Source organism: Neomonachus schauinslandi, chromosome 12, assembly GCF_002201575.2.
Source record: "Neomonachus schauinslandi chromosome 12, ASM220157v2, whole genome shotgun sequence".
Lineage (NCBI taxonomy): Eukaryota > Metazoa > Chordata > Mammalia > Carnivora > Phocidae > Neomonachus > Neomonachus schauinslandi.
In genome coordinates, this window is record NC_058414.1 from 721,099 (window position 1) to 747,870 (window position 26,772).

Genomic DNA, 26,772 nt, shown 5'->3' on the forward strand with positions numbered 1-26,772 from the left:
CCAGCACACGGCGCTTTACTCGGATCTTTTTGTGCTCGCGGCCGTTGGATTTGGCCAGCAGTTTGAGGTGCTGCCTGTCTCTTACCCTTTTTAACAAATGGTAAACAGCTTCAGTGGGGTTTGCAGAAGGAAGCTGTGGTTTCTGGTCTTCCTGTTCATTCACATATTTTTTTCAGAGGGAGGGCTAACATCTGACCATATTTTTCAACAAGATCAGAAGTGAACAGAGGAGAATGCACAGTAACTTTCGGCAGAGGGGGAGGAACCAGAGCTCCTCCTCAGACTTTCCAGCGGGTGCCCCATGGAGAACGAGGTAGGTGCAAGTCCAGCGGGGAAGGAGCCGGCCAGAACGAGCGTGTGGGCCCGTCGGGGGTGTGCTCATGAGCCAGGGTGACCCAGGCCCACGATCCCCGCTTTGGGAAGAGGGGAGGAGGGTTCCCTCTGGCTTCCGGGTCTGAGAAGCGGTGGCTGGTGGCGGTCGGTGAACAAATGAGGAGGGCCCACCGGTCTTAACCCAAGGAGTAGGAGGCCTAGGTGTCCCATCTGCGGGGGAAGAGCAGGTTTCACGTGGATTTGTGGTTGGTTAGGACGCAGGATCTGAGTAGGAATGTGATTTAGGGAAAGGGTGAAGACAAAGAGCCCACCGCGCCGGTAGACACACATCCAGAATGTTGTCTGTGCCAGGACCCCACAGAAGTTGCGTGTGCCCCCCGCGCAAGCCGTCGGGGGCCCTGAGGTGGGGGCCTTGCAGTCTGGCGAAGGCTGGAGGGCGCGGGCTGTGTCCTGCTCCTCCTGGGCATCTAGCCCCTCAAACAGGTTCTTTTCCTGTTGGTGGGCACTTCGTGCCGAAGATTTCTTTAAAAGCGCTTCTGTTGACCCACGTAGCCGAGAATGCTGGTAGTTAGTTGATACTAAGATGAGCCCTGGGGGTGAGTCTGGGGGCGCCTGGCTGGCTCTGTTGGAGGAGCCTGCGACTCGTGATGTCGGGGTTGTGAGTTGGAGCCCCGCACGGGGTGTAGCGAAGACTTAAAAGTCTTAAAAACAAGAAAAGGTCGGCAGTGTTGCCGCATGGGCGTGACACGAAGGTGCTCTGTGGCTAGAAGCTCTAGGGAGAGGATGTGGCATGGTGCCGAGTGCGCCTGCTGGCTGCCCGGCCTCGGGTTTCTGCCGAAACGGGCCCATGAGCTGTTTGCTCGACCACCACTCTGGCCTCGGTGCCTCCCCCGGGCTTGACCGCAGCCCTGCGCGGCCCTGAGCGCTGCGTGCAGCTGCCCGTCCGCCGGGCCCCGGGGAGGGATGGAGGCTCCCTCACGTGGCAGCCCCAGGGTCGGGCATCGACCACGCACTTGTTAGGCATTTGCTGAATGCTGGACTTAAGGACACCCGCGGCCTTGCACTTGGAAAGTGTTTGTTCGGGGGCAGTTTTGTATCAACTAAAGGATCGGTAAGATAGTCCTCGAGAACGTGTGGACCTGCACCAAGGCGCTCAGGGTGCTCTGCGCAGTCCCTCGCCTCCTGGCTGCTGGGGCCTCGTGCAGGGCACGCCGAACCTAGCGCTGTGCACATGTAGCCAGCTGGTGTGTCGCCTTATGATTAGCTCTGGTCTCAAGTGGAGACCACTGCCCCATGAGTGGTTGTGCTGGTTCTTTCAGAGATGCATTGCTCGCTGTCAGTTAGATGCTCTGGCAGAGACGTTAGCCTCCGAGAATTTACGTAGGAGACACACTTGCTCAGAGCCCGGACGCCCCAGGTGAGCAGAGAAGCCGAGCTTCAGCCCTGCAAAGTCAGGCCTTCCTCTGGGAAACGCTCAGCAGCCAGAACTGAGTGTTTAAGAGCGACCTTCTAGGTCCCCAACTTCAAAGGTGGTTTCAAGCACGGAATGGAAGGTATCGTAAGACTAGGTAAGGACCTAGGGCTCGTTTCCAAGCCAGTTCAGAAAGTTCCCCTCGGTTATAGAAACGGCAGGTGTTCTGTGTGCCACAGAAGCCCCGCATCCCTGCCCCCGCCCCGGACTGGACCCTCAGGGTCCCTTCTCTTCACAGAAGATTTAGGCTTAGGTGGACCCCGGGCCACACCCAGCGCCGGGCTCCATTCTTGAAGGGAAATTGTACTCAGCATCGTGCTCCTTCTGGGGGCTGAGTTCATCCTTTGTCTTCTGGGGTCAGGGATTATGAGATCCTTTTGGTGATAACGATGAACATCAGCGCTCAGTAAAAATTCCTGTTGAGCGAAGAGGGGCACTGGTACCGCTAGAAACGCTTTTAAAACTCGACGTCTTGCTTTGCAGAATGTTCCAGAAATTAATCGTGTGATTTGAACACCCCGGGCCTCAGATCGTGTGGTCGTGTTCGGGAACCCTGCTTCTGGGTCAGAATTTCTGAATTGTCTCTCCATGTGTTTTCTTAGCCAGAACCTCACTTTACATTTTCACGTTGAAGAGCGACGTCCGTTCCCAAAGCCGGGGTGCCCTCTTGGTCGCGGCATGTCTGCAGAGGCGGAGGGCCCCGCCTCCTGCGGCCAGCAGGGAACTCGCCGCTGACCCGCACTCGGGTGGCAGTGGGAAGGGGCAGCTTTGCCGCGAGCCGTTCCTCTACCCAGGGTTTCAGTGTTCCACTTTCTGGGAAAGCTCGTGCACCACTGCGGTAAAAGCCGGTGGCGTGGGCATTCAGGGCTCCGCACGGAGGCTGTCCCCACCGGGCCGTGCTTGGCCGGCGGGGCCGTGCCTCGCGGGCTCGGGCCTTGTTGCCACGGCGACACCTTTGCAGGCAGGGCAGTCGCCACTGACGTGCGCCTCCGGGCGCAGGTTTCCATCCTGCGTTCAGCGCCTGTCACCTGCTCTGGGCTCACTGCCCGGCCTGCCTGTGCTCTCTTGACGTAGGAGCCGTCTCGTTCCCCCACGGGGCCTTCCCACGCCTGGGCAGCGTGGGCGCCGAGCGTTTGCTGAGCAGCACTTACCCCTCCCCCGGGTGCCAGGGTCCCGAGCGGGGTCCCAAGGGGTGGCGGCCGAGGAGGACGGGGTGGGGCTCCGCCTCGGGAGTGGCGGCCCTTGGGCAGGCGGGGGCCTCTGGAGTGGGCTGTCGGGTTTTCTCGCGCTGCAGGGGCCACACAGGGGCTGCTGACCCGCCCGCAGAGGGTCTGTGTTCAGGGTGGGCTGCAGGGCTGAGGCCCGGCGTCCCTCCCAGCATGGGCCAGGTGTGCGTGCTGACTGCGATTTTGTGAGCTGTACCTCACGCACAGGGGGGCACCATGGGTTGTGTGCGATCTGTGGATCTGGTGATTTGCCGTGGGCGTCACGGTCAGAGGCCGACCTCGCAGACCTGTCCTCTCAGAGTTGATTTCCGTTGCTCCCAGGAGCAGAGGTGGAGAGAGGTGGGAGAGCGCGTGTGAGTGGCTGTGTGTGCCGCTGGCTCAGACCCGCCCTCAGCCTGTGCCCCGGCTGGTAATGATCGGGAGGGCAAGCCTTGTGGGGTCGCCAGGGGGAGATGGTGTGGGCACAGACGTCTGCGTCTGTGGGGCTCGCACGTCTCGAGAGGGTCAAGGTTTGCACGTGCCCGTCACAGGAACTGGGAGGTGCTCTGTGTACGGAAGGCAGGGGTCAGGAATGGCCCTGCTGACCGGGGTGCGGGCCAGAGAGGCAGCCCCAGTCCCGCGTGGCCTGCCTGCCTGGGGTAGGGCTGGTGAAACGTGGTGTTCGCTTTACCACATTTCCAGGGTCATTTTCTTTTCTTTTTTTTTTTTTAAAGATTTTATTTATTTATTTGACAGAGAGATAGAGAGAGAGCCCAAGTAGGCAGAGAAGCAGGCAGAGGGAGAGGGAGAAGCAGGCTCCCCGCAGAGCAGGGAGCCCGACGTGGGACTCGATCCCAAGACCCTGGGATCATGACCTGAGCCGAAGGCAGACGCTTAACGACTGAGCCACCCAGGCGCCCTTAATTAAAAAAATATATATATATTTTTTATTTATTTTGAGAGAGCTAGCACACAAGTGAGAGAGCACAAGCAGGGGGAAGGGCAGAGGGAGAAGCAGGCTCCCCGCCCAGCAGGGAGCCTGACGCAATGCGGGACTGGATCCTGGGACCCTGGGATCATGACCTGAGCCAAAGGCAGACGCTTAACGACTGAGCCACCCAGGCGCCCTCCAGGGTCATTTTCAACTTAAAATGTCCTGAAGGTGTTTGGCCGATTACAGGTGACCATTTCCCACCATTCCCCACATGTGCCGCCCACCTGCTCTGAGGCCCCAGGCTTTCACGCAGAGTACCCCCCACTCTTGGCCATGCCCCTAAATTGTGCAGGCCTGAAACTCCCAGGGGTTGAAGAGAACGGAGCCTGGACAGACCCCAGGGGCGGGCAGGCTCCCTGGAGATGCTCCCTTCCTTCTGCAGTGCGTCCGTGTGCCTCTGAGGCCCTGGGCATCTTGTCTCAGCTGAAGTGTGAGCATCTGTAGGCAGGAGGGGCTCTCATCCTTACGTAAAGACCTTGCTGAGGTGGAAACTGGAAATATAAAGAGTAGAGAGATAAGTAAATGAAGCTCCGTGGAGACATCATCCAGCTTCGGTGGCAGCCTTAGCCCACTCACCCTGGAGGGGCTCCATGGAGGGGTGTGGGAGTGGGAACCAGGAGGTGCTCCGGGGTGTGTGGGTGGGGTGCTGCTCCAGGGAGGGGAGGGGTGCTCCCAGGTGGGGGGGCTGCTTAAGGGCAGAGTGTGCTGGTGGGTGCAGGTGGGAGAGACCCCGAGGCCTTGACTGCCTTTGTGGGGGGTCAGTGCACCTGTTTACCCACCGCCTGCGAGGCTGATGGGTTGGTGAGGAGCCTCACGGCTTCAAAGGTCACGGCACTGGTTTGTGCGGGACTCGGCCTACGGCTGAACTTCCCCCATGTGCAGGAGAAGCTCGTAAGGACCGGTCGGTGACAGAGGTATGTAGCTCGTCTCTGTTGATCCTGTGAGCGTGGGTCCGAGCCGAGCCTGTGGGTCCTGGCTACGGTCGGGCGCCGGGCCGTCTGGGCAGGTGGGCTGCCTCCTTGGTCTGAGGGGGACTTTGGGTCCCTGTGTGGTGGTTCCCTGCCCAGGCCGTGCGTTGGCATCTTGCTTTCTCCGGTTTGTATTCCTTTGGGGTGGCTGGAAGCAGCGAGCAGGTGTGTGGTGACCACGGCGGGTGAGGGGCTCCTGGCGGGGTCCCAGGGAAGGGACACCAGGCCCGCTCCTGGGCCCCCTGGCTCACGCTCTGTAGGTTTACTTTGCGGGGAGGATTAGCCTCCCTCGTGCGCGTCGCCCAGTGTGGTCAGCCCCCCGGGGCAGGGAGGCCCTGGCGGCGGGAAGGGCACGCGGAGCGCAGGTGTGGACGCAGGCAGCGGCTGGGCTCGCGGCCGCGGAGCTGCATCCCTTGTTGAGGCCGCGGTGCCTGCTCCGGGCTCCTGGAGCGAGGGGGCCCGCCGGAGCCAGGGGCTGGGCTGGCGCTACGTTGCTGTCTTCTGGGGGATCCTCCCCGTCCCGCCTCCCCTGAGCCACGAGAGTACTCGCCTGGAGAGCGCGCCCTTGCCCTTCGGAGCGGGAGAGCGGTGGAGGGCCGCCCCGCTCCGCGCGCCCGAGGCGGCTCCGGCCCCTCCCCCTGCCCCAGCGGCATTCCCGGTGCCGTCCTCCCGGCCGCGCGCGCAGCCCCTTTGCATGGGGACCGTGGTGGTGGCTCGGCCGCTTTGGCTGGTGCGCTGTGGGGCCCACGGAGCCTTCGTGAATAACGACCTCCAACCCTTGCCGTTTCTGCCTGCAGCCTGGAATTGTGTCTCCGTTTAAACGAGTATTCCTAAAAGGTGAAAAGAGTAGAGATAAGAAAGCGCATGAGAAGGTGACAGAGCGGCGCCCTCTGCACACTGTGGCGCTGTCCCTGCCGGAACGCGTGGAGCCCGACAGACTGCTGAGCGACTACATCGAGAAGGAGGTGAAGGTAAGTCCGGCCGCCCGATGCGCCGCCCGCCCGCGCGCCTGTCTGCTGGGGCGGGTGACCGCTCACGCTCCGCGCGCCTGTCTGCTGGCCCCATTTCCAGCCCTTTCCGTGGGAGCGGCCGCCTCCTTTCTCTCGAGGGCGGGCGCGTGTTGTGTTCCGCGTGTTGTGGTCACGGCCGAGGGCGCGGGTCTCCCAAACCCTGTCCAGTCCTTTGCGCAGGCACCTGCGGGTAAGCGTGGCGCACGCGGCCCCCCACGCGGCCCCCTGGTGAAAATGAGCCAGGGCGAGGGGCTGCGGCCTCGAGGTCGGGGGGTCCGTCAGGAGCGTGGTGCCTGCGCTTGGAGGGGGCGCCGGGGAAGGTGGGGGAGCGGAGTTCACGGAGCCCGCCAGGACCGAGGGCTCTCAGAGGATGCGGTGGTCCAGCCCGACCCCCGGCCGGGGAGGGTGTGGGGTGGTTGGTGTCCTTGGAGGGGTTTCTGCTCTCGCCTGGCCATCAGGTGACAGGGGAGGTGAGTGGTGTCCCTCCCTGGCAGAGACGGGGGACTGGGGAGGCTCAGGCGTGGGGACACTTGGCACAGAGGAGGGTTGGAGCGACCCCAAGTGAAGACCAATGAAGCCCGTGTACGGAGTGGAGAGTCCCCCGCCCCTCTCCCTGCCGAGCCTCCAGAACGTTCGCCTGCCCACACGTGGGTCCCCAGGGTGCCTTCAGGGGGAAGCCGGGGTTACCACCCCCCAGCCTGAGCGCAGCTGCGGCCGGTGACACTGCCCGTGTGCGTGGCTTCTGTCGGGGGCAGCGCGGATTCATACACGTCCAAGGACATAGAGCCCACGGCAAACACGAGAGGCAAGTGTGAATGTGGCCACAGCCACGCAGGAAACGGGGGGTGTGTGAATGTAACGTCCTCGGAGAGGTAAGAGCAAGCACCGTGAACTTTGAGGTAACAGGCTCCACTTCTAAATAAAGAGCTGCAGACGGGGCTTTTGGAACGAGAGGTACGTCCGTGTGTGTCTTAAAGGGTTCATTACAGGGGTTGAACGAAAGTCAGGAAAGGCACCCAGAAAGAATGACCGGAAGGTGAAGAGAGAGGGAATTAGCGGGAGACAGAAAGAGCAAAAGGAGATTGTAGGGTCGACCCCGGAGGCCCCGCAGGGGTGGAGGAGGAGAGGCGGCCTCCGGGCGGTGATGCGGGACCTGTTGCAGAGCGTGACCTCGCAGGATGAAGGGGTCCCGCCACGGTGACCAGGCCGACCCTGTTCTGAGGGAGCCACCGGAGGACATGCTGCCTCACGGCATGGGACACACCACGAAGGCGGAGACGTGGGTCCAGGGCCAGGGTTCCATCCAGAAAGGAGCCGGGAGGATTCCGGGCAGGGCGGAAGAGCCCAGGCCCTGGTGAGACTCGGGACTGGGCCCGAGTGCCTGTGGGAGAGGGGACAGGATGTTTTTTATGCGTTTGGGTAGGGGCTGGGGAAGAACCGGGGAGAGTCAGAGCCGTGCCTGAGGACAGGGCAGGTGCGGGAGAAGGTGGCCCCTATTAAACCCCGAAAGGTAAAAGTTGGGGATTTCTGCTTCCAGAAGGTGGGGTGCATGTACGTGCCTCTCCCTGGGCCTCTTTCTTGGCACAGCTACAATCCTGGATGTTGCGCATGCAGCGACCTCGAGCTCCTCTGCAAGGTGGACGCGAGGCAGACCCACAGGGACCTGCGGGCCCCAGGTGAGGCCCCAGCTGAGGCGCCCAACTTCTCTTTGTCCTCATGTATCCCAGGCGTGGAGTCGAAGAGGCCAGCAACCCAGAAGCACAGACAGGTGTGGACAGACCCCAATGAAAGCCACTCCGTCTGGACAAAAGACCAGCAAAGGGGTGCCAGCCAAGGCCGAGCGGCGGCCAGCGCCCACCCCGGAGGAGGGCAGGCCGGGAGCAGGGACTTTCTCCCCTGATGAACCCGGGTGGGACTGGGGTGTCCGTGGGGTGCCAGGGGAGCCAGAATGCCCGCCATGACCCGCGGGACAGAGGAGCCCCCTTGGCGGCAGCCGTGGGACCAGAGAGCGCTTTCCAGCTCTTGCGTCGTCAGAGTCCTGGCCGGAGGGGCCGAGGAACTGTTCCAGGGAGTCGTGTCCGAGATGTCACTCATTTGGCAAAAGACAAACGTAGCGATTTAAGAAGCGGAGTGTACCGCAAGCAGGGCGGATCCGGAGCAGTTCACACCGATGCGTCACCATGAAGCTTGTCAAGAGCAGAGCCGGAAGGTCTGGAGAACGGTGAGGAGAGCGCTTCATCCACAGGCAGAAGGGGGTGCCGGCCTCCGTAGGGCCGGCACGGCTGGCTTGGATCGCTCTGTGACTACTGAGGACACTCAGGCTCTCGTCTGGATCTCCAGGCCCGCCTGCTCTTGCTGGAAGATTCCCTCCCGTGTCCAGGGAATGGACGCCAGGGCTACAGTCTCTCCTGGAAAGAGAAGGGGCGACTTACTCTGAAGGGGCGTGGGGCTGGCTCGGGATCCCAAGAGGGAAGCCATCACATCGACAGGCCGAGGTAGAAATCTCAAGGGGTCCTATCAGTTGATGCAAAAAAAACATCCAACACCCATTCATGATGAAAAAACTCAGGAAAACAGGATGTGTGTATGAGCCACGATACGCGCCCAAAGTGGGCACCAAAATTAAAAATGAAATTTACAGTTACTTCAGAAACAGAAAGACAGGTACAAATGGAACCAGACGTGTATGGGATTTTCCGAGCACATAGTAGGGGCACAGGGAAGCACAGATCTGCATGTGGGGGACTCAACCAGGTCAGTGTGTCACGTATTCCCAGACCCACGCGCCGCTCGATGCAATCCTTATCAAAATCCCAGCGAGTTTCTTGTAGATCCGAAGATGACTCTAAAATGTATATGGAAAGGGAGAAGGAGCAGAATCGCTGGAGAGGAAACGAGAGGAGCCAGGCCGTCTGCTCTCACGCGGTATCGGCAGACGGACCCACACTGACATGCCCCGCTGGATTTCGACGAAGGTGCAGACGCAGCGTTGACAGGGGCAGGACGGTCTCAGCACGGTGCTGGAGCTGCTGGACACCGCAGAGGAAACGTGACCCTCAGCCCACGCTCTACACCCGTATGTGCAAAGATTCACTTGGGATGGACTGGAGCTGGCCGAGACGCTGCGGGCAGGACAGGCGAACCCCTTCCTGGAGTTTGCATCCGTCCTCACCAGGAAAGAGCGTTTCCCTCCGCAGGGCTGACCAGCCACCCGAGCCTGGTTGGCCCCCTCGAGGGACGGCGCCTTTTGGGGACCGCAGAGTGTGCCCCTGGGACGGGCTGTGTGCATTGGCCTGTTCCCAGCCAGGTGAGCCCGGCTTGGCCTCCGCCTTCCATCAGCTGCGCGTAGGCTGAGCTAACGGGGAGGGCCTCGTGCGTCTCTACGGGGGTCCCGCGGCTCTGGGGTAGGACTGTGACTGTGCTTTGCTCCATCCCGGAGGGTGGATGGGAGTGGCTCCTGGCGGCTTTGGAGAGGAATGTGTTTGTCCCGCGAGCTCACCTTCTCTCACAAAGAGTCTGTCTAGCTCCCTCACGCAGGCCACGGCCACGGCCCACCGGTTCTGCAGAGCTAGGCTGGGCATGAGGTGGAGCCCGCCGTCCCACGCGCCACGCGGGTGTTGGAGGGCAGCTCGCATCTCTGCTGTGGCCGCTGGCAGTGACGCTGTTCCTGCTTTGGAACCGTGGCCGGGGCAGCAGCGGGATGAGTTTCAGGGGCTGCCACGCGGCCTTTTGTACGGCAGTAGGTCTCGCATTCTGGAGGCTGCTAAGCACGCCTGCTCCTGTTACATGGGGGACGTGGGTCTGGCTGCCGAGGACGCGCCGTGCGCGCATCTGGGCCTGGCCCCTATGCCCCCGCCCCGGCAGGACCTCGTGGGCCGTCCAGGTCCCAGGGTGCTGGCACCGTCTCCAGGCCTCCCTCCAGGGGCTCTGGGGGCATCTCTGCAGCGTGTCTGCCCGGGCACTGCAGGTGCCTTCTCTTGGGGCTCCGTCTCTCCTTCAGCCACGTTTCTGCGTCTGGGACCTGTGTCAGGGATCGATCCTTTATGCCCGAGCCGTGCGCTGGGTGGCGTCCTCGTGTGTGCAGTAGGTGGCTCCCGTGGGCTCCGTGGCCCCCGCAGGCCACACCCCACTGCCCCTCCGCGGCCGCTCCTGCGGCTCCTGCCAACTGCCTGGCGCTGCTCCCCGGGTCCTGTTGCCCGCTCGCTCCCAGTTCTGTGAGCGTCTCCTGCCGTCAGCTGCACCTTCTCGGAGCTGCTTGTCCTCCAGAGCAGGGTGTCTTCCCGGCCCTCCCAGGGAGCAGGGGGAGCAGCGGCGTGGGGTTCCCCGTCTTACACGGGTGGGCCCACCTCTGAGCCTCTCCAAGCCTTCTCCCACAGTTTGCCACGGTGTGTGTGTGTGTGTGTGTGTGGTCTGTCGCCCAGCAAGTGGGGCTGGGCCACTTGGGCAGGCCTGGCGTGTTGAGAAGTCGTGCACCCGCCCTGGTGTCCCCGACCCCATGTGAAAATCCTGCCCTTCCTTCCGTCAGGCCCCGCTCTGCTGCGGGGATCTTGCCGACCGAGGCCAGTGGTGGGTGGACGTTGTCGGGGGGCCACCTTGGGGTCAGTATAAAAACGGACTTCTGTTGTGTCCCGTCAGCAGTGGTTTTTGGAAGCACTTCCTGTGTCTGGAGCTGGAGCGTGAGCTCGCCAGCAGGCCTCCGTGCCCGCTGTGGTCCCGTAAGGCGGCGGGAGGGCAGCGGGGTGGGTGGTGCCTGAGACGGTCTGGCTGTCTCATCTCCCACCTCGCCGATGCCGGGGCCGTCGGCACAGATGTGACTGCTAGTCACGCGTCCCCTCGGGGCCTCTCACGCTTCGTCACGTTCTCCCCCTGTAGCCGTGCCCTTGACGTGCTGGGATCCGTTGCTCGGCCCGGCGCCCCACGCCCTTTCCCCCGCGCTGGGTGTGGGCCAGCCGCTGCTGACCTCGAAGGGGTGCGGGCGTCCATTAGGGGACCTTGCAGGACGATGGGACAGGAATGGTAAGCCCTGTCCAGCAGGCACACCTTGTCCCATCTGGAATTGGAACAAGGATGACAGCTGCAGTGAAAATGTTTTACCAAGAATCATGTTACTGTGAAGCAAATCTCAAATGAATGGCGGCTCGCCTTCCTATGAAGGAAGTAGGATCCTCTCCGGAGATGTGCTAGCTGGGTCTGCAGCACGGTGGCACTGAGATAAGGAGGAGACGGGTGACATCACCCCCCCCCCCCAGGCTGCGGGCGGGGGCAGTCCCCGGGCAGTCCTGCGCATGCGCACCGGGCACTGTCGTTGCCGCCAAGCACCGTTCACAGACAGGAGCGTGCTGCCTAGGAGTCAAAAAGTTGTGAGCAAATGAAATTATTGAGGAAAGCTAATAAGATACTTTTTTATTGCGGCAAAATATACACGACAGGGGCCCCTCGGTGGCTTCAGCTCAGGTCATGACCTGCATCGGGCTCCCTGACCGGCGGGGAGTCTGCTTCTTCCTCTGCCTCTGCCGCTCGCCCTGCTCGTCTGCTGTCACTCTGTCAAATGGATAAATAAAATATTAAAAAATATATATATATATACATGACAAAATTTGTCATTTTAACCCATTTTGACCACGTTTAAGTGTGCGATTCCGTGGCATTGAGCACACTCACGTTGCTGTGCGGCCTCCACCGTCCGGGTCTAGAACGTTCTCATCTCCCCGAACGGAAGCTCTGTCCCCTTGAAACCCCAGCCCCCCGTGCCGTCCCCTGGCGCCGCCCACTCTGCTCTCCCTGTGGATCTGACCGCTCTGGGGACCTCGTGCACGCGGAGTCACGCGGAGTGTCCTTCTGTGACCGGCTCTTTCCACTCAGCTTCGCGTCCACCTGGTGTGGCCGTGTTGCAGCAGGTGCTGGAACTTTCTTTTTAACACTGAGCACGACTCTGGTGTATACACACTCCCGTTTCACTGACCCGTTCGTCCATCACTGACGTGGCGCTGGTTCCGTAGTTTTTGACTATTGTGAACATGCTCCTGTGACCGTGGGGACACGAGTGTCTGTTCAGTCTCTGCTTTTGCTTTACTGTCGTCGTTAGGTAGGTCCACGCCCAGTGTGGAGCCCAGCGTGGGGCTTGAACTCGTGACGCTGAGATCAAGACCTGAGCTGAGATCGAGTCGGAGGCTCAGCCACCTGAGCCAGCCAGGCGCCCCTTGCTTCCTTGTGACAATACATGGAACAAAGTTTCCCATCTTCACCGTCTTTAAGTGCACAGTTTGGAGCATTAAGTACATTCGTGCTGTTGGGTAGGCGTCACCACCATCCGCCTCCGTCTGTAAGTCTCTTCCCCTCGTAAACCCGAAGCTCTCCCAACACAAAAACTCCCCCTCCCACAGCCCCTGCCAGCCGCCGCTCTAGCGGGAGTCTGAGCACTCTGAAATTACATAGGAAAAGGACAAAATATTTTTGTCAAGGGTGGAGATAGTCCACTGAAAGCTTATTCACAATTCCACTGTAAACATTAATAAACATTAAAATATTCGCATAATTATGTGCTCAAAAATCCTATAAAAAGTGGAAGACTTATTACAACTGTAGTGTTCAGTCAGCTACACTTCCTTTCACAATTTATTTTGTCCCATTTACACCTTTAAACCTGGGCACACTGCTGAGCATATACTTTGGCAGTTCTAAATAACAAGTGCTTCCACAGAAATAAAACAACAACAATAAAAAAAACAACAACATAAACCCCCTACTCACCTTGTATAAGTGGAACCACACAGTATTTGTCTTTTTGCGACAGGCTTATTTCACTTGTGTAATGTCTCAAGGTCCATCCCTGCCGTGACACACCGCAGGGTTCCCTTCCCGTTCGAAGGCTGAGTCACGTTCCACTGCGTGGATGGACCACAGTTGGTTTTGCCCCTCATCCGTCGATGGACACCGGGTTGCTTCCGTGTTCTGGTTATCAGGAATGACATTGCTGTGAGTGTGGGTGATTTCTTTGAGATCCTGCTTTCAGTTTTTTTAGGTGTCTATCCGGAAGTGGAATTGCTGGGTCATATAGTGATTCTATTTTTCAGTTTGTTTTTTTTTTTTTAAGATTATTTATTTATTTATTTGACAGAGAGAGACACAGTGAGAGAGGGAACACAAGCAGGGGGAGTGGGAGAGGGAGAAGCAGGCTTCCCGCCCAGCAGGGAGCCCGATGCGGGGCTCGATCCCAGAACCCTGAGATCATGATCTGAGCCGAAGGCAGACGCCTAATGACTGAGCCACCCAGGCACCGCCCCGCACCCCCGATGGTTTTCTTTTTTAAAGATTTCATTTATTTATTTATTTGACAGAGAGAGACACAGCGAGAGAGGGAACACAAGCAGGGGGAGCGGGAGAGGGAGAAGCAGGCCTCCCGCTGAGCAGAGAGCCCGATGCTGGACTCGATCCCAGGACCCCAGGATCATGACCTGAGCCGAAGGCAGACGCTTAACGACTGAGCCACCCAGGCGCCCCTTATTTTCTGTTTTGATGGGAGCCATCGGAATGGGTGTGTGAAGTAGTCTCATTGTGGCTTTGATTTGCATCTCCCTAGTGACTAGTGATGTTCAGCATCTTTTCATGTGCTTATTGGCCATCTGTATATTTTCTTCAGAAAAATGTCTGTTTAAGTCCTTTGCCTACTTTTTAAACAGGTTGTGTAGTCTTTTGGTTGTTGAGTTATAGGGGTTCTTTACATATTCTGGATATTAACTGCTTATCAGACGTAAGGTTGCAAATACCGGCTCCCGTTGGTTGGTTGTCATCCCACTTAATTGATTATGGTCTTTGATGCACAAATGTTTAATTTTGGTCCAATTTATCTGTTTTCTTTTATTGCCTTTGCTTTTGGTGCCATAACCAAGAAATCGTTGCCAAATCCAATGTCATGAAGTTGTTTCTCTGTTTTTTTCTAAGACTCTTAGAGCTTTAGGTCTTACATTTAGGGGTTGGATCCATTTGAATTAACTTTTGTATGTGCTGTGAGGTAAGAGACCAACTTCATTCTTCTCTGTGTGCAACTCTAGTTCTCCCAGCACCGTTTGTTGAAAAGACTGCCCTTTCCCTATCGATGGTCTTTGCTGCCTTGTCAAAAATCAACTGACCACGTATGTGAGGGTTTCTTTCTGGACTGCATTCTGTTCCGTCAGTCTGTATGTTTCTCCTTATACCAGTACCATATTGTCTGGTTATTATGGCTTTGTAGTAAGTTTTGAAATCAGGAACTGTGAGAATAGATGAAATTTAATACTGATCGATGTAAAGAGGCATTTGCATTTGGTTTACACATGCGCATAGGAAGCAGATGGAAAGGCACTGGCCAGCTGCCGCTCTGTGGAAACGTTCTGGAATGTTTATTGGTGAGAAGCTAAGTATGAGCCACTGCTTACGTGTGCTGCTTATTTATTCTCAAGCTGCTCTTTCAGAGGGAGATTCTCAGCCCTAGAGAGGGTGGGGAAACCAGTGCACAGTTTAGCTTTATTCCCTCTCCCCAGCCCCCAACTTAGAGAAGATGAAATAGAAAACTTTTCAGAATGAGTGTATGTCTCCTGCAGAGCTGCCCGGCCCACACGGACAGTTGCTGAAAGCAGCTTTCCTGAAGTTTCAGCCGCTTGACTTGTACCTGCCGCCGTGTTCTGGGTGCATGTCCGCCAGCTCCTCTTCTGTGTGAGCGGGCGATTGACTGCCTGGCACGGCCCTGGGCGGACCAACTTGGGCCCCTGTGTGTACCTTACCTGCACCTGGTAATCCCCAGAGTGACCTGCCTGTTTGGTTCCTCAGTCGGAGAGAGCGTCTGAAAGCAAACACAGTTTGATTTCTTCCTTTCCAATCTGTACCTTTTTTTTTTCTTGTCTCATTGCATTAGCTCAGACTTCCGATACAGTGTTGAAAAGCGGTGGTGAGAGAGGACATCCTTGTATTACTCCTGATCTTAAGCAATCTTCAGGCATCTCACTTGTTAATGAGGATGTTAGCTGTAGGTATTTTTACATGTTCTGTATCAATTTGAGGAAGTTTCTTTCTATTCCTCGTTTGATGAGAGTTTTTGTCATGAATGGGTGTTGGATGTTGTCAGATGCTTTTTTTGAGTCTGTTGATCTGATATGATTTTTCTTCTTTAGAGTGTTGATGTGTGATGGATTACATTAATTTATTTCTGAATTTTGAATCAGCCTTGCCTACCTGGGATAAATGCAACTTGGCCATCATGTATATTTATTATCTTTATATAATTTATATAAATATCTTTATGCCTTGTTGGATTTGATTTGCTAATATTTTGTTGAGGATTTTTACATTTATGTTTATGAGAAATACTGATCTGTAGTTTTTCCTTTCTTGTAGTATCTTTGATTTTGATACTAGGGTCATGCTACCTCATAGAATGGGTTAGGATATTTTCTGTTTTTATTTTCTGGAAGAGATTATAGACACTTGGTATCATTTCTTCCTTTAGTGTGTGGTAGAATTTACCCATGAACCTGTCTAGGCCTGGTGCTTTCTGTTTTAGAAGGTTATTAATTCAATTTCTTTAATAGATCATATACCTACTCAGATTATCCATTTTTTTATGTGTGTTTTGATAGTTGTGTCTTTCTTTTTTTCTTTCTTTCTTTTTCTTTCTGATTTTATACTCATGAAAGCAACCTTCTGATAATGGATTTTTAAAAAAAATTTGTTTATCTTTTCAGGCTCCCCGTTGAGCAGGGAGCCCAACATGGGGCTCGATCCCAGGACCCTGGGATCATGACCCAAGCTGAAGGCAGATGTCCAACTGACTGAGCCACCCAGGCGCCCCTAAAGATTTTATTTATTTATTTGGCAGACAGAGCAAGAGAGCACAAACAGGAGGAACAGTAGAGGGAGAGGGAGAAGCAGGCTCCCCGCCGAGCAGGGAGTCCGATGAGGGGCTCGATCCCAGGACCCTGGGACCATGACCTGAGCCGAAGGCAGACGCTCAACCATCTGAGCCACCCAGGCGCCCCTATTCTTGTGTCTTTCAAAGAATTCCACTGTGATTTGAGAACACACTGTGTATGGTTTCTAGTCTTTTAAATTTGTTAAGGTGTGTTTTATGGCCCAGAGTGGCAGTTTCTTGGTGAATGTTCATGTGAGCTTAAGAAGAATGTCTATTCTGCAGCTATTGGATGAAGTAGTCTATAGATATCAATTATATCCTGTTGGTTGAGGGTGTTGAGTTCACCTGTGTCCTCACTGATTTTCTGCCTGCTGGGTTTGTCCATTTCTGATAGAGAGGGGTGTCTTGAAGTCTCCAGTTGCAATTGTGGATTCATTTATTTCTCCTTGCAGTTTTATCAGTCTTTGCCTTGTGTATTTTGATGCTCTGTTGTTCGGTACATACATGTGAAGGATTGTCACATCTTCTCCGAGAACTCTTTTCATTAAGTAAGGTCCCTCTTTAAAGTGGGTTTCCTGTGGGCAACATGTAGTTGGGTCTTGAGTTAAAAAAAAATTTTTTTTAGGGGAACCTAGCTGGCTCAGTTGGTAGAATGTATGACTCTTGATCTCAGGATCATGAGTTTGAGCCCCATGTGGGGTGTAGAGATGACTTAAATAAAACTTAAAAAAATGTTTTTAAATTAAAAAAATTAAAAAACATTTTTGGTAAGCTCTGTGCCCAACATGGGGCTTGAACTCACAACCCTGAGATCAAGAGTGTGTGTGCATGCTCTCTTGCTCTCAAATAAATAAATATAAATAAATCTTAAAATCCCTCAAATTTCGTTTGCGGGAGAAAGTTTTTATTTCTCCTTTGCTTGAAGGACTGGTTCACTGGATACAGAATTGCAGGTTGGTGGGTTTCTGTCAATGCTTGAGTGTTTCATTCCTCTCGTGCTTACATTGTTTCTGAAGAAAAGTCCAATATCATTCTTTTTCTTTTTAAAGTATTTTTATTTTTGTGAGAGAGAAAGAGAACGAGCGGGGCTGGGGAGGGGCAGAGAGAGAAGCAGACTCCCCGCTGAGCAGGGAGCCCGATGCAGGACTCCATCTCAGGACTCTGGGATCATGATCTGAGCCGAAGGCAGACGCTTAACTGACTGAGCCACCAGGCATCCTCATTCTTTCTTTCTTTTTTTTTTTTTAAGGTTTATTTATTTACTTTTAGAGAGAGAGCGAGAGAGTGAGCTTGGGAGAGCCGGCGGGGGGGAGGGCAGAGGGAGAGGGAAAGAGAATCTTAAGCAGGCTCCACACTGCATGTGGAGCCTGATGCGGGACTCGATCGTACGACCCTCAGATCATGACCTGAGCCGAAACCAAGAGCTGGCCACTCAACTGCCTGAGCCTCCCAGGAGCCCCAGTCTGATTATCATTCTTATCCTTGTTCTTCTGTGGGTAAGGTGCTTTTGTCTTGTGGTTTACCTGAAGGTTTTCTCTGTGATTGTTTACAGTTTGACTATGAAATGCTAGGTGTCAGGCTTCTGTCTTTATTCCGCTTTCTCTTTTCTCCCTGTGTGTCCTGCCTGGTGCTCTCTCAGTCCTGGATCTGTGGTCTGGAGCCTGTCGTTAGTGCTTCTCTGGTCATCCCACCACATGCCTGGCACAACTTTTGGAATTTCCTGGTCATTTTTGGATATCCTGTTCCATCTTTTTCATGCTTTCCCTCTTTGCTTTCCAGTTTGGGAAGTTTCTGTTGATGTATCTTGACGTATTTGCACGCCTGCTGACCCTTCCCTTGGCTGTGTCCAGCCTACAGATGCATCCATCAGCCGTACCCATCCCTCTTTGTTTCTGTTATGGTGGTTTTGATCGTTGGCATTTCCCATCGATCTGTGTTTAGCATTTCTATCTCTCTGCTTACATTACCCATGAAGCACAATGTCCACTTTTTCTTTTGGAGCCTGTAACACATTAATCCCACTGCTTTATTTATAAACTTTATTTTATTTTTTGAAGATTTTATGCATTTATTTGACAGAGAAAGAGAGCAAGAGCACAAGCAGGGGAGATGGGCAGAGGCAGAGGGAGAAGCAGACCCCCGCTGAGCAGGGCACCTGATGGGGGACTTGATCCCAGGACCCCGAGATCATGACCTGAGCCGAAGGCAGACGCCTAACCGACTGAGCCCTCCAGGCATCCCCAATCGCACTGCTTTAAACTTTGGGTCCGGTGGCCCCTGAGAACAGCCCTGCCATGTCTGTGTCTGGTTCTGGTGCTTGCCCTGCTGTTCAGACGGCGTTTTCAGCTTTCGGCAGCCCTTGTCGTCAGCTGGACGTGACGTATGGGGTAACAGGCATGGCGGTGGATGGGCCTTCCGCGTGAGGCCGTGTCCTTACCTGGCTGGAGGATGGCTGTGGGGAGGGGTGTGCTCTGCCGTCCTGTGGTCAGTCTGTCTCGCTCCTCCAGGGAGCCAGTGCCCCTGGACTGTGACGGCCACACGTGCTTCTCGCTGTTTCCCCCTTTAGGCAGGAGCTGGGTATTTCTTTTTTTTTTTTTAAGATTTTATTTATTTATTTGACAGAGAGAATGAGAGAGAGAGCACATGAGAGGGGGGAGGGTCAGAGGGAGAAGCAGACTCCCTGCCGAGCAGGGAGCCCGATGTGGGACTCGATCCCGGGACTCCAGGATCATGACCTGAGCCGAAGGCAGTCGCTTAACCAACTGAGCCACCCAGGCGCCCGGAGCTGGGTATTTCTGTCCCTGGCAGAACTAGTTCGCTTGAGGAAGGGCCCCTGTGACGGGTAACAGTCCTCACAATGCGGTACACGGCAGGTGTGGGAGCGTCTCCTGAGCCGGGAGAGACTGCCCTAAGAATTCAGAGCACACTTCCTAGCGGAGGGGCCCCCGCACCCCACGCCCCCCACCCCGAGCCAGGCCAGCAGGCCTGGTGGTGGAAGGCGGAAGCCAAGCTGTGTTCTCTGTGTGTCCACGATGGTCTGGGCTGATCTTCCCTTTCTCATGGCAGCTTCTCTCCTCACTTTCTTGCAGTACTTAGGTCAGTTAACGTCCATACCAGGATACCTGAATCCCTCCAGTAGGACCGAAATCCTGCATTTCATAGACAATGCAAAGGTAACCCCATCCTTCTGACCCTGACCTGTGACCCCTGGCCTGTGATACCTCCTAACCCCAACCTCTGACCCTCAGTCTGCTCAGCTCCTAACTCTGACCTCTGAGCCTCGTACTCTGACGCTGGCTCTTGGTCCTCTGCCACTGGACCTTCACGGCTGGGAGGGAGGACCCTGTCCCGTCATTTCATAGGTGTGCTTGGCTCTTGGGCCATAAAGACTGAACCTGTCTGAACGTGAACTTTATTCTCCAGGCTTTGCTCCTTGTGGTTTTGGGCTCTTTTCAGAATTCACATTTTCCAGACACGTAAAGCACACACCACAGGTCTGAATTAGAGCAGCTCTAGAAGCAACAGAGCTCCCGGAGCAGGCGTGGCGGGGCGTAGGGAGAGTTCTGGCCTGTGCGTGGTGCACGGTTCCTGGGGGCCGTGGCAGGCCTGCACTTCTGATGCGCTGCGTCCCTTCCAGAGAGCCCACCAGCTCCCCGGACACTTGACCCAGGAGCACGACGCTGTGATCAGCCTGTCTGCCTACAACGTCAAGCTGGCCTGGCGGGACGGGGAGGACACCATCCTCAGGGTCCCCATCCACGACATCGCTGCTGTGTCCTACGTGCGGGATGACGCCTCGCACCTGGTGGTCCTGAAGACAGGTATGCACCCGGGGGGGGGGCGGGGTCAGGGGTCCTTGGCAGGAACAGCCCACATCTTTGTTCTCAGGAGCGAGTCTGGGAATTTAGTGGAGCTCTGGACACAGTTTCTCCAGCATTGGGTCAGCTGCCACCTGAGAGGGGGCCTTCGCTCAGCCCCGCCAACATGTGGGCCCTGCCTTTGGCCACAGGCTTCCCAAAGCTGGGTACAGAGAGGAGACCAGACCGCTGTGGAGCTCCTGGTCCCAGACGTCCTGAGCATGTCCTTGTAAGAGAGTCAGGAGGAACCTTAAACCAGGCACTGGCCCCCGCCCCCCGCCTCCGGGGCCCCCCCCCCCCCCGCGGTTGGGGGCCCAGTGTCACCTCCCGGGGCTCCCAGATGGGGTGCCCCCCCCCCACCAGAGCCACAGCCTCTGCCTGGTACCAAGTCGCTGAGACACGAGGAGAGACGTCACGCCCCTCGGGTGGGGTTCTGAGGTTGGCGCTGCAGTACTGAGCTCGTCGTGGGCTCCTTTGGGTGTTCTGGAGCCGGACAGGGTCCTGAAGCCATTCATTTCCAAAGGGCCCGTGGCGGGGGCCGAGGGGGGCTCAGGCAGTGCAGAGGGAAACTGTTTTTCCGCCTGAGGTCGGCAGTTCATGGCAGATCCGAGAGATTTTCTTAAGAGCCAGGCCCTGGTGAGCCTCCTCGCGTGACCCCTTGAGCCTGGGGGCCTCTCACGGCACAGATCGGTAGGGGTGCTGCGGGCCCACCACACTCCTCTGTGCTCTGCTTATTCCTCATTTCCCTTCGGTACATCTACTGTTGAATGATGGGCGTTACTTGCTGCCCATATGTAACAGTTTTAATGTAAAAAAATGGCTCAAACTAGGAGAAAGCCTGGGACACGGATTACCTGGTGTAACATCCCGCTCAACGGTGAGGACCGTGTTCTCCCACTTCACAAATGGAGTAGCGGAGCACAGAGGTTGAGTGACTGGCGGGGGGCCCAGCGGGGTGTGGGCCGGCCTGGGAAGGGGCTTCATCGGGGCTCCTGCCATTGCCTACCTGGGCGCGGACGGTCCCGCAGGAGGCCCGAGGTCTGGGGCATCCTGAGGGACAAAAAGCAATGGGAAGACTGACCTCTGACTGGCGCCTGCAGGCGTGGAAGCTGGTGGGCGGGGAGCTGGGCCCCCTGGTTGGTTGCGTGGTGGGACACAAATCAGCGTTAATCATTAGAGCAGATTGCTAAGAAAGGGGTAACAGATTTTTTGCGAGGGAGAGAATGAGCTCTGTAGGAGATGCTTTGCAAAATGAGACGGAAACCGGGACCCAGAGCTTTGAGGGCTTTTGAGTTAAAGGAAGAGAAGGAATCCCTGTGTCCTGGGTAGCTTCCTCATTTTAGCAGACGGTCCTGAGACCATGAGTCTGCGCGTCCCAGTGGCCCCAGCGTGCTGGGTATGGGATCGTGCACGTAGGGGTCCTCAGTGTGCTGGCCGTGTTTAGTAAGTGCCTACCAGCGCAGCCCACGTGTGCACGTCTGCGGGCCAGGCTGCGCCGGTGCCTGGGGGGCAGCGTGGGGGGACATGGGTGTGTGGGGTCTGGGTCTGGCTGCAGGGGCTCCGTGTGGCGGGCATTGCTTGGAGGGCAGGTGACCCGATGTCCAGGCGCAGCGGGGCGGGGCAGACCGTGCAGACGCGGAGGGTGTTTCTGTGGGTGTCGGACGGCAGATGGGGGATCTGAAGCCAGAGCTGTGAGGACAGCCTGTGGGGCTACGACCGGGAATGCTCACGTCAGACAATGCTGGGGGCCACAGAGCTACTTAAAATGTTCTAGTGGCCACAGTAAAGGAAGTGAAAGGAAGCAAGTGAAATCAGTGTTAATAATGTATTTTATTCAGCCCTTCGTATCCATGCATAACCAGTATGACCATTATTAACAAGATGTCCCCTGTCTTCTTTGTACTTCCCCCGAGACCCTGTGTGTAGTCTGCACTCCGCACACGGCACCGTGTGCACTTGCCACATTTCACATGCTCAGGGCCTGTGGCCCGTGGCCGCCGTGGGGCGGTGCGGTCCTGGGGTCTGACGGCGGCGTTCGTGGGGCTCACGGGGTGCCAGGCGCCGGGCTCTGCGGGCACACCCGTCCCGAGTGTGGCTTCTGCCTCGTTCCCGGCTCCCAGCCACGTCTGAGCTTCGGGTGCCCTCCGTGCTGGGGTGGGCCTGTCCGGAGACACCCCAGCATCAGGGGGAATGTGAGCTTCACTTCCAGCTCCTGCTCCCCGGTCCGATGTGCTCGTACTTCCCAGGGCGGGGCCCTCCCTCCCTGCTGTGGGCAGGCCGGGAGCTGCCCCGGGCGTCCGCGCCCTGGGACCTTTGTCTGACGAGGTGGTGGGCAGAGTGTTAGAAACGTGGGCCGGGGTCCACATCCCCTCCTGGACTCTGCCCCTCTCACGCCCTTGGGCCCCACACCTCAGTGTCCCCATCTGTCAGGATTGTGTTCACGCCCCTGGTTCCTGTGAGCGGAACCCTGGGAATACCATCTTGTGTGTAGACCCAAAGCAGCTAAATATTGGCCATTTCATGTCTCAGCCCAAGATACTAGCATCGTCCACGGCAGGGATGCTAGAGGGCCCTGTAGGGTGGCAGTTCTCAGTGAGCAGTGGCCAGCGCAGCCGCCGCGGAGTGAGGATGGGGGCAGCCTGGCTGGGAAGGTGGGGCGGCGGGCACGCCTGTCCCTTACCTGAGCCAGGTAGGGCCTGCCTAGAGCCTGCTGTCAAGCTCCCAACCTGCTCTAACCTGCTGCGCTGTTGACTTCCCAGCCCAGGACCCTGGCATCTCCCCCAGCCAGAGTCTGTGTGCAGAAAGTTCCAGAGGCCTCACCGCAGTCTCCCTGTCCGAGAGCGGAGTGGGGCCTGTGGAGGCCTGCTGCCTGGTAATCCTAGCCACAGAGAGCAAGGTGAGTAGAGGGTGGGACCTGGGACTCAGGCCCGCCGATACCCGGCGCCTGTCCTGCCCACAACCTGTCCAGGCCCCGCCCACCTCCCCGACCCAGGCTCCTCCCACACCCTGACCCAGGCTCCTCCTATCCCGGCCTAGGCCCCTCCCACCCCCAGGCCCCTCGCCCACCGCACCCAGGCTCCTCCCACACCCTCACCCAGGCTCCTCTCAAATCCCTACCTAGGCCCCTCCCACCCAGGTCCCTCCCGCACCGTGACTCAGGCCCCTCCCATAGCCCCCAACCCTGGCCCCTCCCACCTCCCCCAGACCCCGCCCACAACATGCTCAGGGCCCTGCTTAGGCCCCTGTCCGGCTCACTGAGTCTGGTGCCTTCAGGCTGTGTTCCTTCTCTTCCAGGGGCCTCACCCTTTCCCCAGCGCTGATGGGGGTGGTGGTCTCTGCACCCCAAGCTGTGCCCTGGGAGTGGCAAGTTAGGGCTTGGGTCCCCCTCAGCTACCCAAGGGCTGCCAGCCTCCAGGAGCTCCTTGGTCACCTTGTTTGTAGTTTCTGTGTCTGTAAGACTGCAGTGGGGACCCCCTGCCTTGGGGTCCCTTTGATCAGTGCCCTCCTTGGCTCTGCCCACCTTCTAGCCAGTTCTTCCTCATGGGGCTGCCTCCCTGGCCTGTCCCCACTGCAGGCCCCTCTGGTCACTCCCCATGTCCAGGGGCAGAACTGCCCCTGGGGACCCTGCCCTAACAGCACGCGTGTGAAGCCATGTCCCCGCGTGCTGGGGAGTGCTGTCCCCGAGCCTGGGGCAGCAGCCTGGGCAGGGTGTTGGTGGGCCAGGTGCGGGGAGCAGGAGGGCTGGCAGCTGACTGGCACACCTGGCCCCCTCGGGTCCAGAGAGCTGCCTGGACGTGAGCTGGTCCCCATGTGGCCCCGTCGGGCAGTGGGAGGCCAGGGGCCCTTGGTCCTGGTGCTGGTTGGGCATCTGAGGAGCCAGGTGGCCGGCACGCTGCCCAGGAAGGCCTGGCTCTGTCCCCACGGCAGGTCGCTGCGGAGGAGCTGTGCTCTCTGCTGGGGCAGGTCTTCCAGATCGTGTACACCGAGTCCACGATCGACTTTCTGGACAGAGCCATATTCGACGGGGCCTCGACACCCACCCACCACCTGTCCCTTCACAGCGGTACGTGGGCGTGGGCGGGCAGTGGCGCTGCTGTCCCCGTCCCTGTGGCTCTGTACCAGTGCCTCGTTCCCAGACTCCACTGCCCAGGTCCATCTGCAGGCAGACACGGCCCCGCCCCGGGAGCCTGGCGGCTTCCTGCACCACGTCGGGGGGCAGGGAACGCCTTCTCAGCTGAAGTCCCTTCAGCTGCCTCCGAACAGAGGGCGGGGGCTGGAGGCGGTGTGTGTGGGGAGGAACCCCCAGGCCTCACAGCTCTGGGGCTGGGTGGCGGGAGCACGTGGAGGCCACCCCCTCCTCTGTATCTGCGGAGCGTTTTGGGCAGGCGGCTCACTCAGCCCGGTGTTCCAGGCACCAGGGGCGCCCCCTGCTCCTCGCACCGCTCCCCGACTCCGCACTTCTCAGCCGCCTCTCCGAGCTCAGCATTGTGCAGAACGGTGTCCGTGTCCCTCACGGCCTGTGTCACGCGGACCTTAGGTCACCCGTCCGGTGTTTCCTGAGTAGCGGCGGGGTCCCGGGCTCTTTGCTGGTGCCGGGGGTCCCGCCTCCCGGCCTGCGTGGAGCCCACCGGGTCCAGGCTGGGGGCCAGCCCTGCCTCTGGCCATGGCTCCTGCCCTCGGCCAGCCCCGTGCGGTGGGGCAAGTTGTCCGACCTCTGGGATCCCAGTCCTCGTCTAAAGCGGCAGAGGAGACAAAGTGACCCGGCCCCAGGAGGCCGCGCGGCAGCCACGAGTCCCGCTTGTGCTGTCCTTGGCCCTCGGGGAGCGCTCTTCAGCGCCCCGTTTGGGGCGTCCTGCCAAGACCGGAGCATTGCGCTCAGGCCCACACCTGCGACAGGTGGTGCCGGTCGGGACGCCCCCGGGGGAGCCGGTGTGGGTGCTCGCCCCCCGGGGGGCCTGTGGCTCTGCCCACGAAGGCGTGCAGGTGCCCCCGCCAGGGCCCACGTCTCGCGGGGTGCTGGGCCCCGGGACTCGGTGGCCCTGCCCACGTAACCGGAAGGCCCTGTGTCCGCACCCCGTACAGACGACTCTTCCACCAAGGTGGACGTGAAGGAGCCGTATGAGCCGGAAGCCGGCACTTTGTGAGTACCCCGCCCGCCGGCCGCCCCCGGCCGGAAGTGCGCGTCCGCAGGGGGGCGCGGGGCGCGGGGCGCGGGGCGCGGGGCGCGGGCGCGGGCGCGAGGTGGAGGCCCGGAGCCGCGTGCCCACGGCTCCGTCCTTGCAGTTCCTTCCCCGAGTGTGCGCTCGCGGGCGGCGTCTCGCCCTTGTCCTTCTGCGCGCAGCCGGCGCCCCACGCCAAGACGGTCAGCGAGAGCGAGCTGAGCGCCACGGCCACCGAGCTGCTGCAGGACTACATGCTGACGGTGCGCCCCGGGCCGGCCCGAGCTGCGGCGGCTCCCTGGGGGCGGGGGGCGCGCGGCGGGGCTCGGGGACGGGCCGCTCAGCGGACCCCCAGCCTCGCCGCTGACCTCACGGGTTCCGTGCGCGCGCGTGCCCCTGGGCTCCTTGCGGGCGCGCTCCCTGGGGGCGCTGCGGGTGAGGTGAGGGGCGGTGGCGGCGCCGCTCACCGCCACACCCCTCCCCCGCCGTGGGTAGCTGCGCACCAAGCTGTCCTCCCAGGAGATCCAGCAGTTTGCCGCGCTGCTGCACGACTACCGCGACGGGGCGTCCGTGCACGAGTTCTGCATCAACCTGCGGCAGCTGTACGGGGACAGCCGCAAGTTCCTGCTGCTCGGTGAGCCCCGCGCCGAGGGCCCTTGCCAGCGACTGGCGGGACCTGCCCGTGGCAGCCAGACTGAGGGGCGGCCGGGAGCTGCTCGCCCTGGAGCGGGGGCCAGGGTGCGGCTCCTCAGGGGCTTGGCGCTCCCGTGGGTTTCGGTGGGTGACGAGGAGTTTGCGCACGGGGGAGTGGACCCCGTTTCCGGGTAGAAGGACCGGCCTTTGCAGAGATGCCGGCCCTGAGAGCTGGGTGGGCAGGGTGGGCGGGGGCGGGGCCCTGCCCACCTGCCCACGCCCTCGGGCATGACAGTGCTGACCCTAGAGATCCCGGCTGCTTGATGGGGGCCGGTGGAGGCTCCCGGGCTCTGCCCCCACCATCCAGGGGGCCTGGGTTATACCCTTGTCAGCAGCCACTGAGGGGCTCTCCACTCACGGGGGACGTAGGGCCGGAGGCCTGGCCTGCTGCGTGCAGTCTGAGCCCTTGCTGACCCTGTGGCCTCCCCGCCGGGGTCAGCCATGCAGCCAGGGCTGGGGTCCGAGGCCCCGGCCCCCAGCTCCGTGTTCCTTTCTGGCTTATTCTTACAAAAGTGGGGGGTACCCCCCAGAGGGCAGCCCGCCTCCCCCCCCCCCCCCGCCCCCGTTCTGCACCCGGAGGCCTGTGGGTGCCGTTCCACCAGGCCCGAGGGAGGGAGATGGGGCCAGCCACCCGCCGCAGACGCGGGACCTGCGCCGGCGTGTGGTGCCTGTCGGACGGGGCTGGACGCGGGGCGGGTGGGGCGGGCAGGCTCGTTCTCCCCGCAGGAGGCCTGGCGTCAGGCGCACTCTGTGTCCACAGGTCTGCGGCCCTTCATCCCAGAGAAGGACAGCCAGCACTTCGAGAACTTCCTTGAGACCATCGGGGTGAAGGACGGCCGAGGTATCATCACCGACAGTTTTGGCAGGTACCGGCGGGCCCTGAGCTCCGCCTCCACCTCCACCTGCACCGGGAACAGGGCCACCGGCAGCTCCGACGACCAGTCCGCGCCCTCGGAAGGGGACGAGTGGGACCGCATGATTTCGGACATCAGCAACGACATCGAGGCTCTGGGCTGCAGCATGGACCGGGACTCGGCCTGACGGCGCCGGGAGGGGCCCACCGGTGCGCCCTCTACTGTGAAGGATCGGCCTCGGGGCGCCGGTGCCCAGGAGGGGTCCTGGGGGTCCTTTCAGTTTTGCACACGACATTCTTGTCGAAACTCTCAGAGACCTTCAAAGAAGTTTACTGCGATGTGAAT

General features: G+C 58.8%; 1 protein-coding gene and 1 long non-coding RNA gene across 3 annotated transcripts; both read left to right on the plus strand.

The window, feature by feature from the left end:
• On the plus strand, window positions 1-26,772 carry CCM2 (CCM2 scaffold protein). 2 transcript variants are annotated; one of them, XM_044919957.1, is made up of 11 exons: window positions 1-67; window positions 177-313; window positions 5,769-5,942; window positions 18,954-19,037; window positions 19,502-19,685; window positions 22,481-22,617; window positions 23,649-23,784; window positions 24,804-24,861; window positions 25,005-25,143; window positions 25,376-25,514; window positions 26,334-26,772. In XM_044919957.1, the coding sequence occupies exons 2-11, from the start codon at window positions 302-304 to the stop codon at window positions 26,612-26,614; spliced, it is 1,344 nt and encodes a 447-aa protein (XP_044775892.1). In that variant the 5' UTR covers window positions 1-67; window positions 177-301; the 3' UTR covers window positions 26,615-26,772. The 2 variants fall into 2 exon arrangements, with proteins under 2 accessions (XP_044775892.1, XP_021559338.1); XM_021703663.1 differs by lacking the exons at window positions 1-67; window positions 5,769-5,942 and having other exon boundaries at window positions 213-313.
• Window positions 6,843-7,580, plus strand: LOC110592605. The gene is made up of 3 exons (XR_002481115.1): window positions 6,843-6,935; window positions 7,144-7,335; window positions 7,569-7,580. It is a non-coding gene; the product is annotated as an uncharacterized LOC110592605 (long non-coding RNA).

Coding starts and splice junctions, on each gene's coding strand:
- CCM2 (XM_044919957.1), top strand. Junction 19,686..22,480: donor CCTGGTGGTCCTGAAGACAG/GTATGCACCCGG, acceptor TTGACTTCCCAG/CCCAGGACCCTGGCATCTCC. Junction 23,785..24,803: donor CCACCTGTCCCTTCACAGCG/GTACGTGGGCGT, acceptor CACCCCGTACAG/ACGACTCTTCCACCAAGGTG.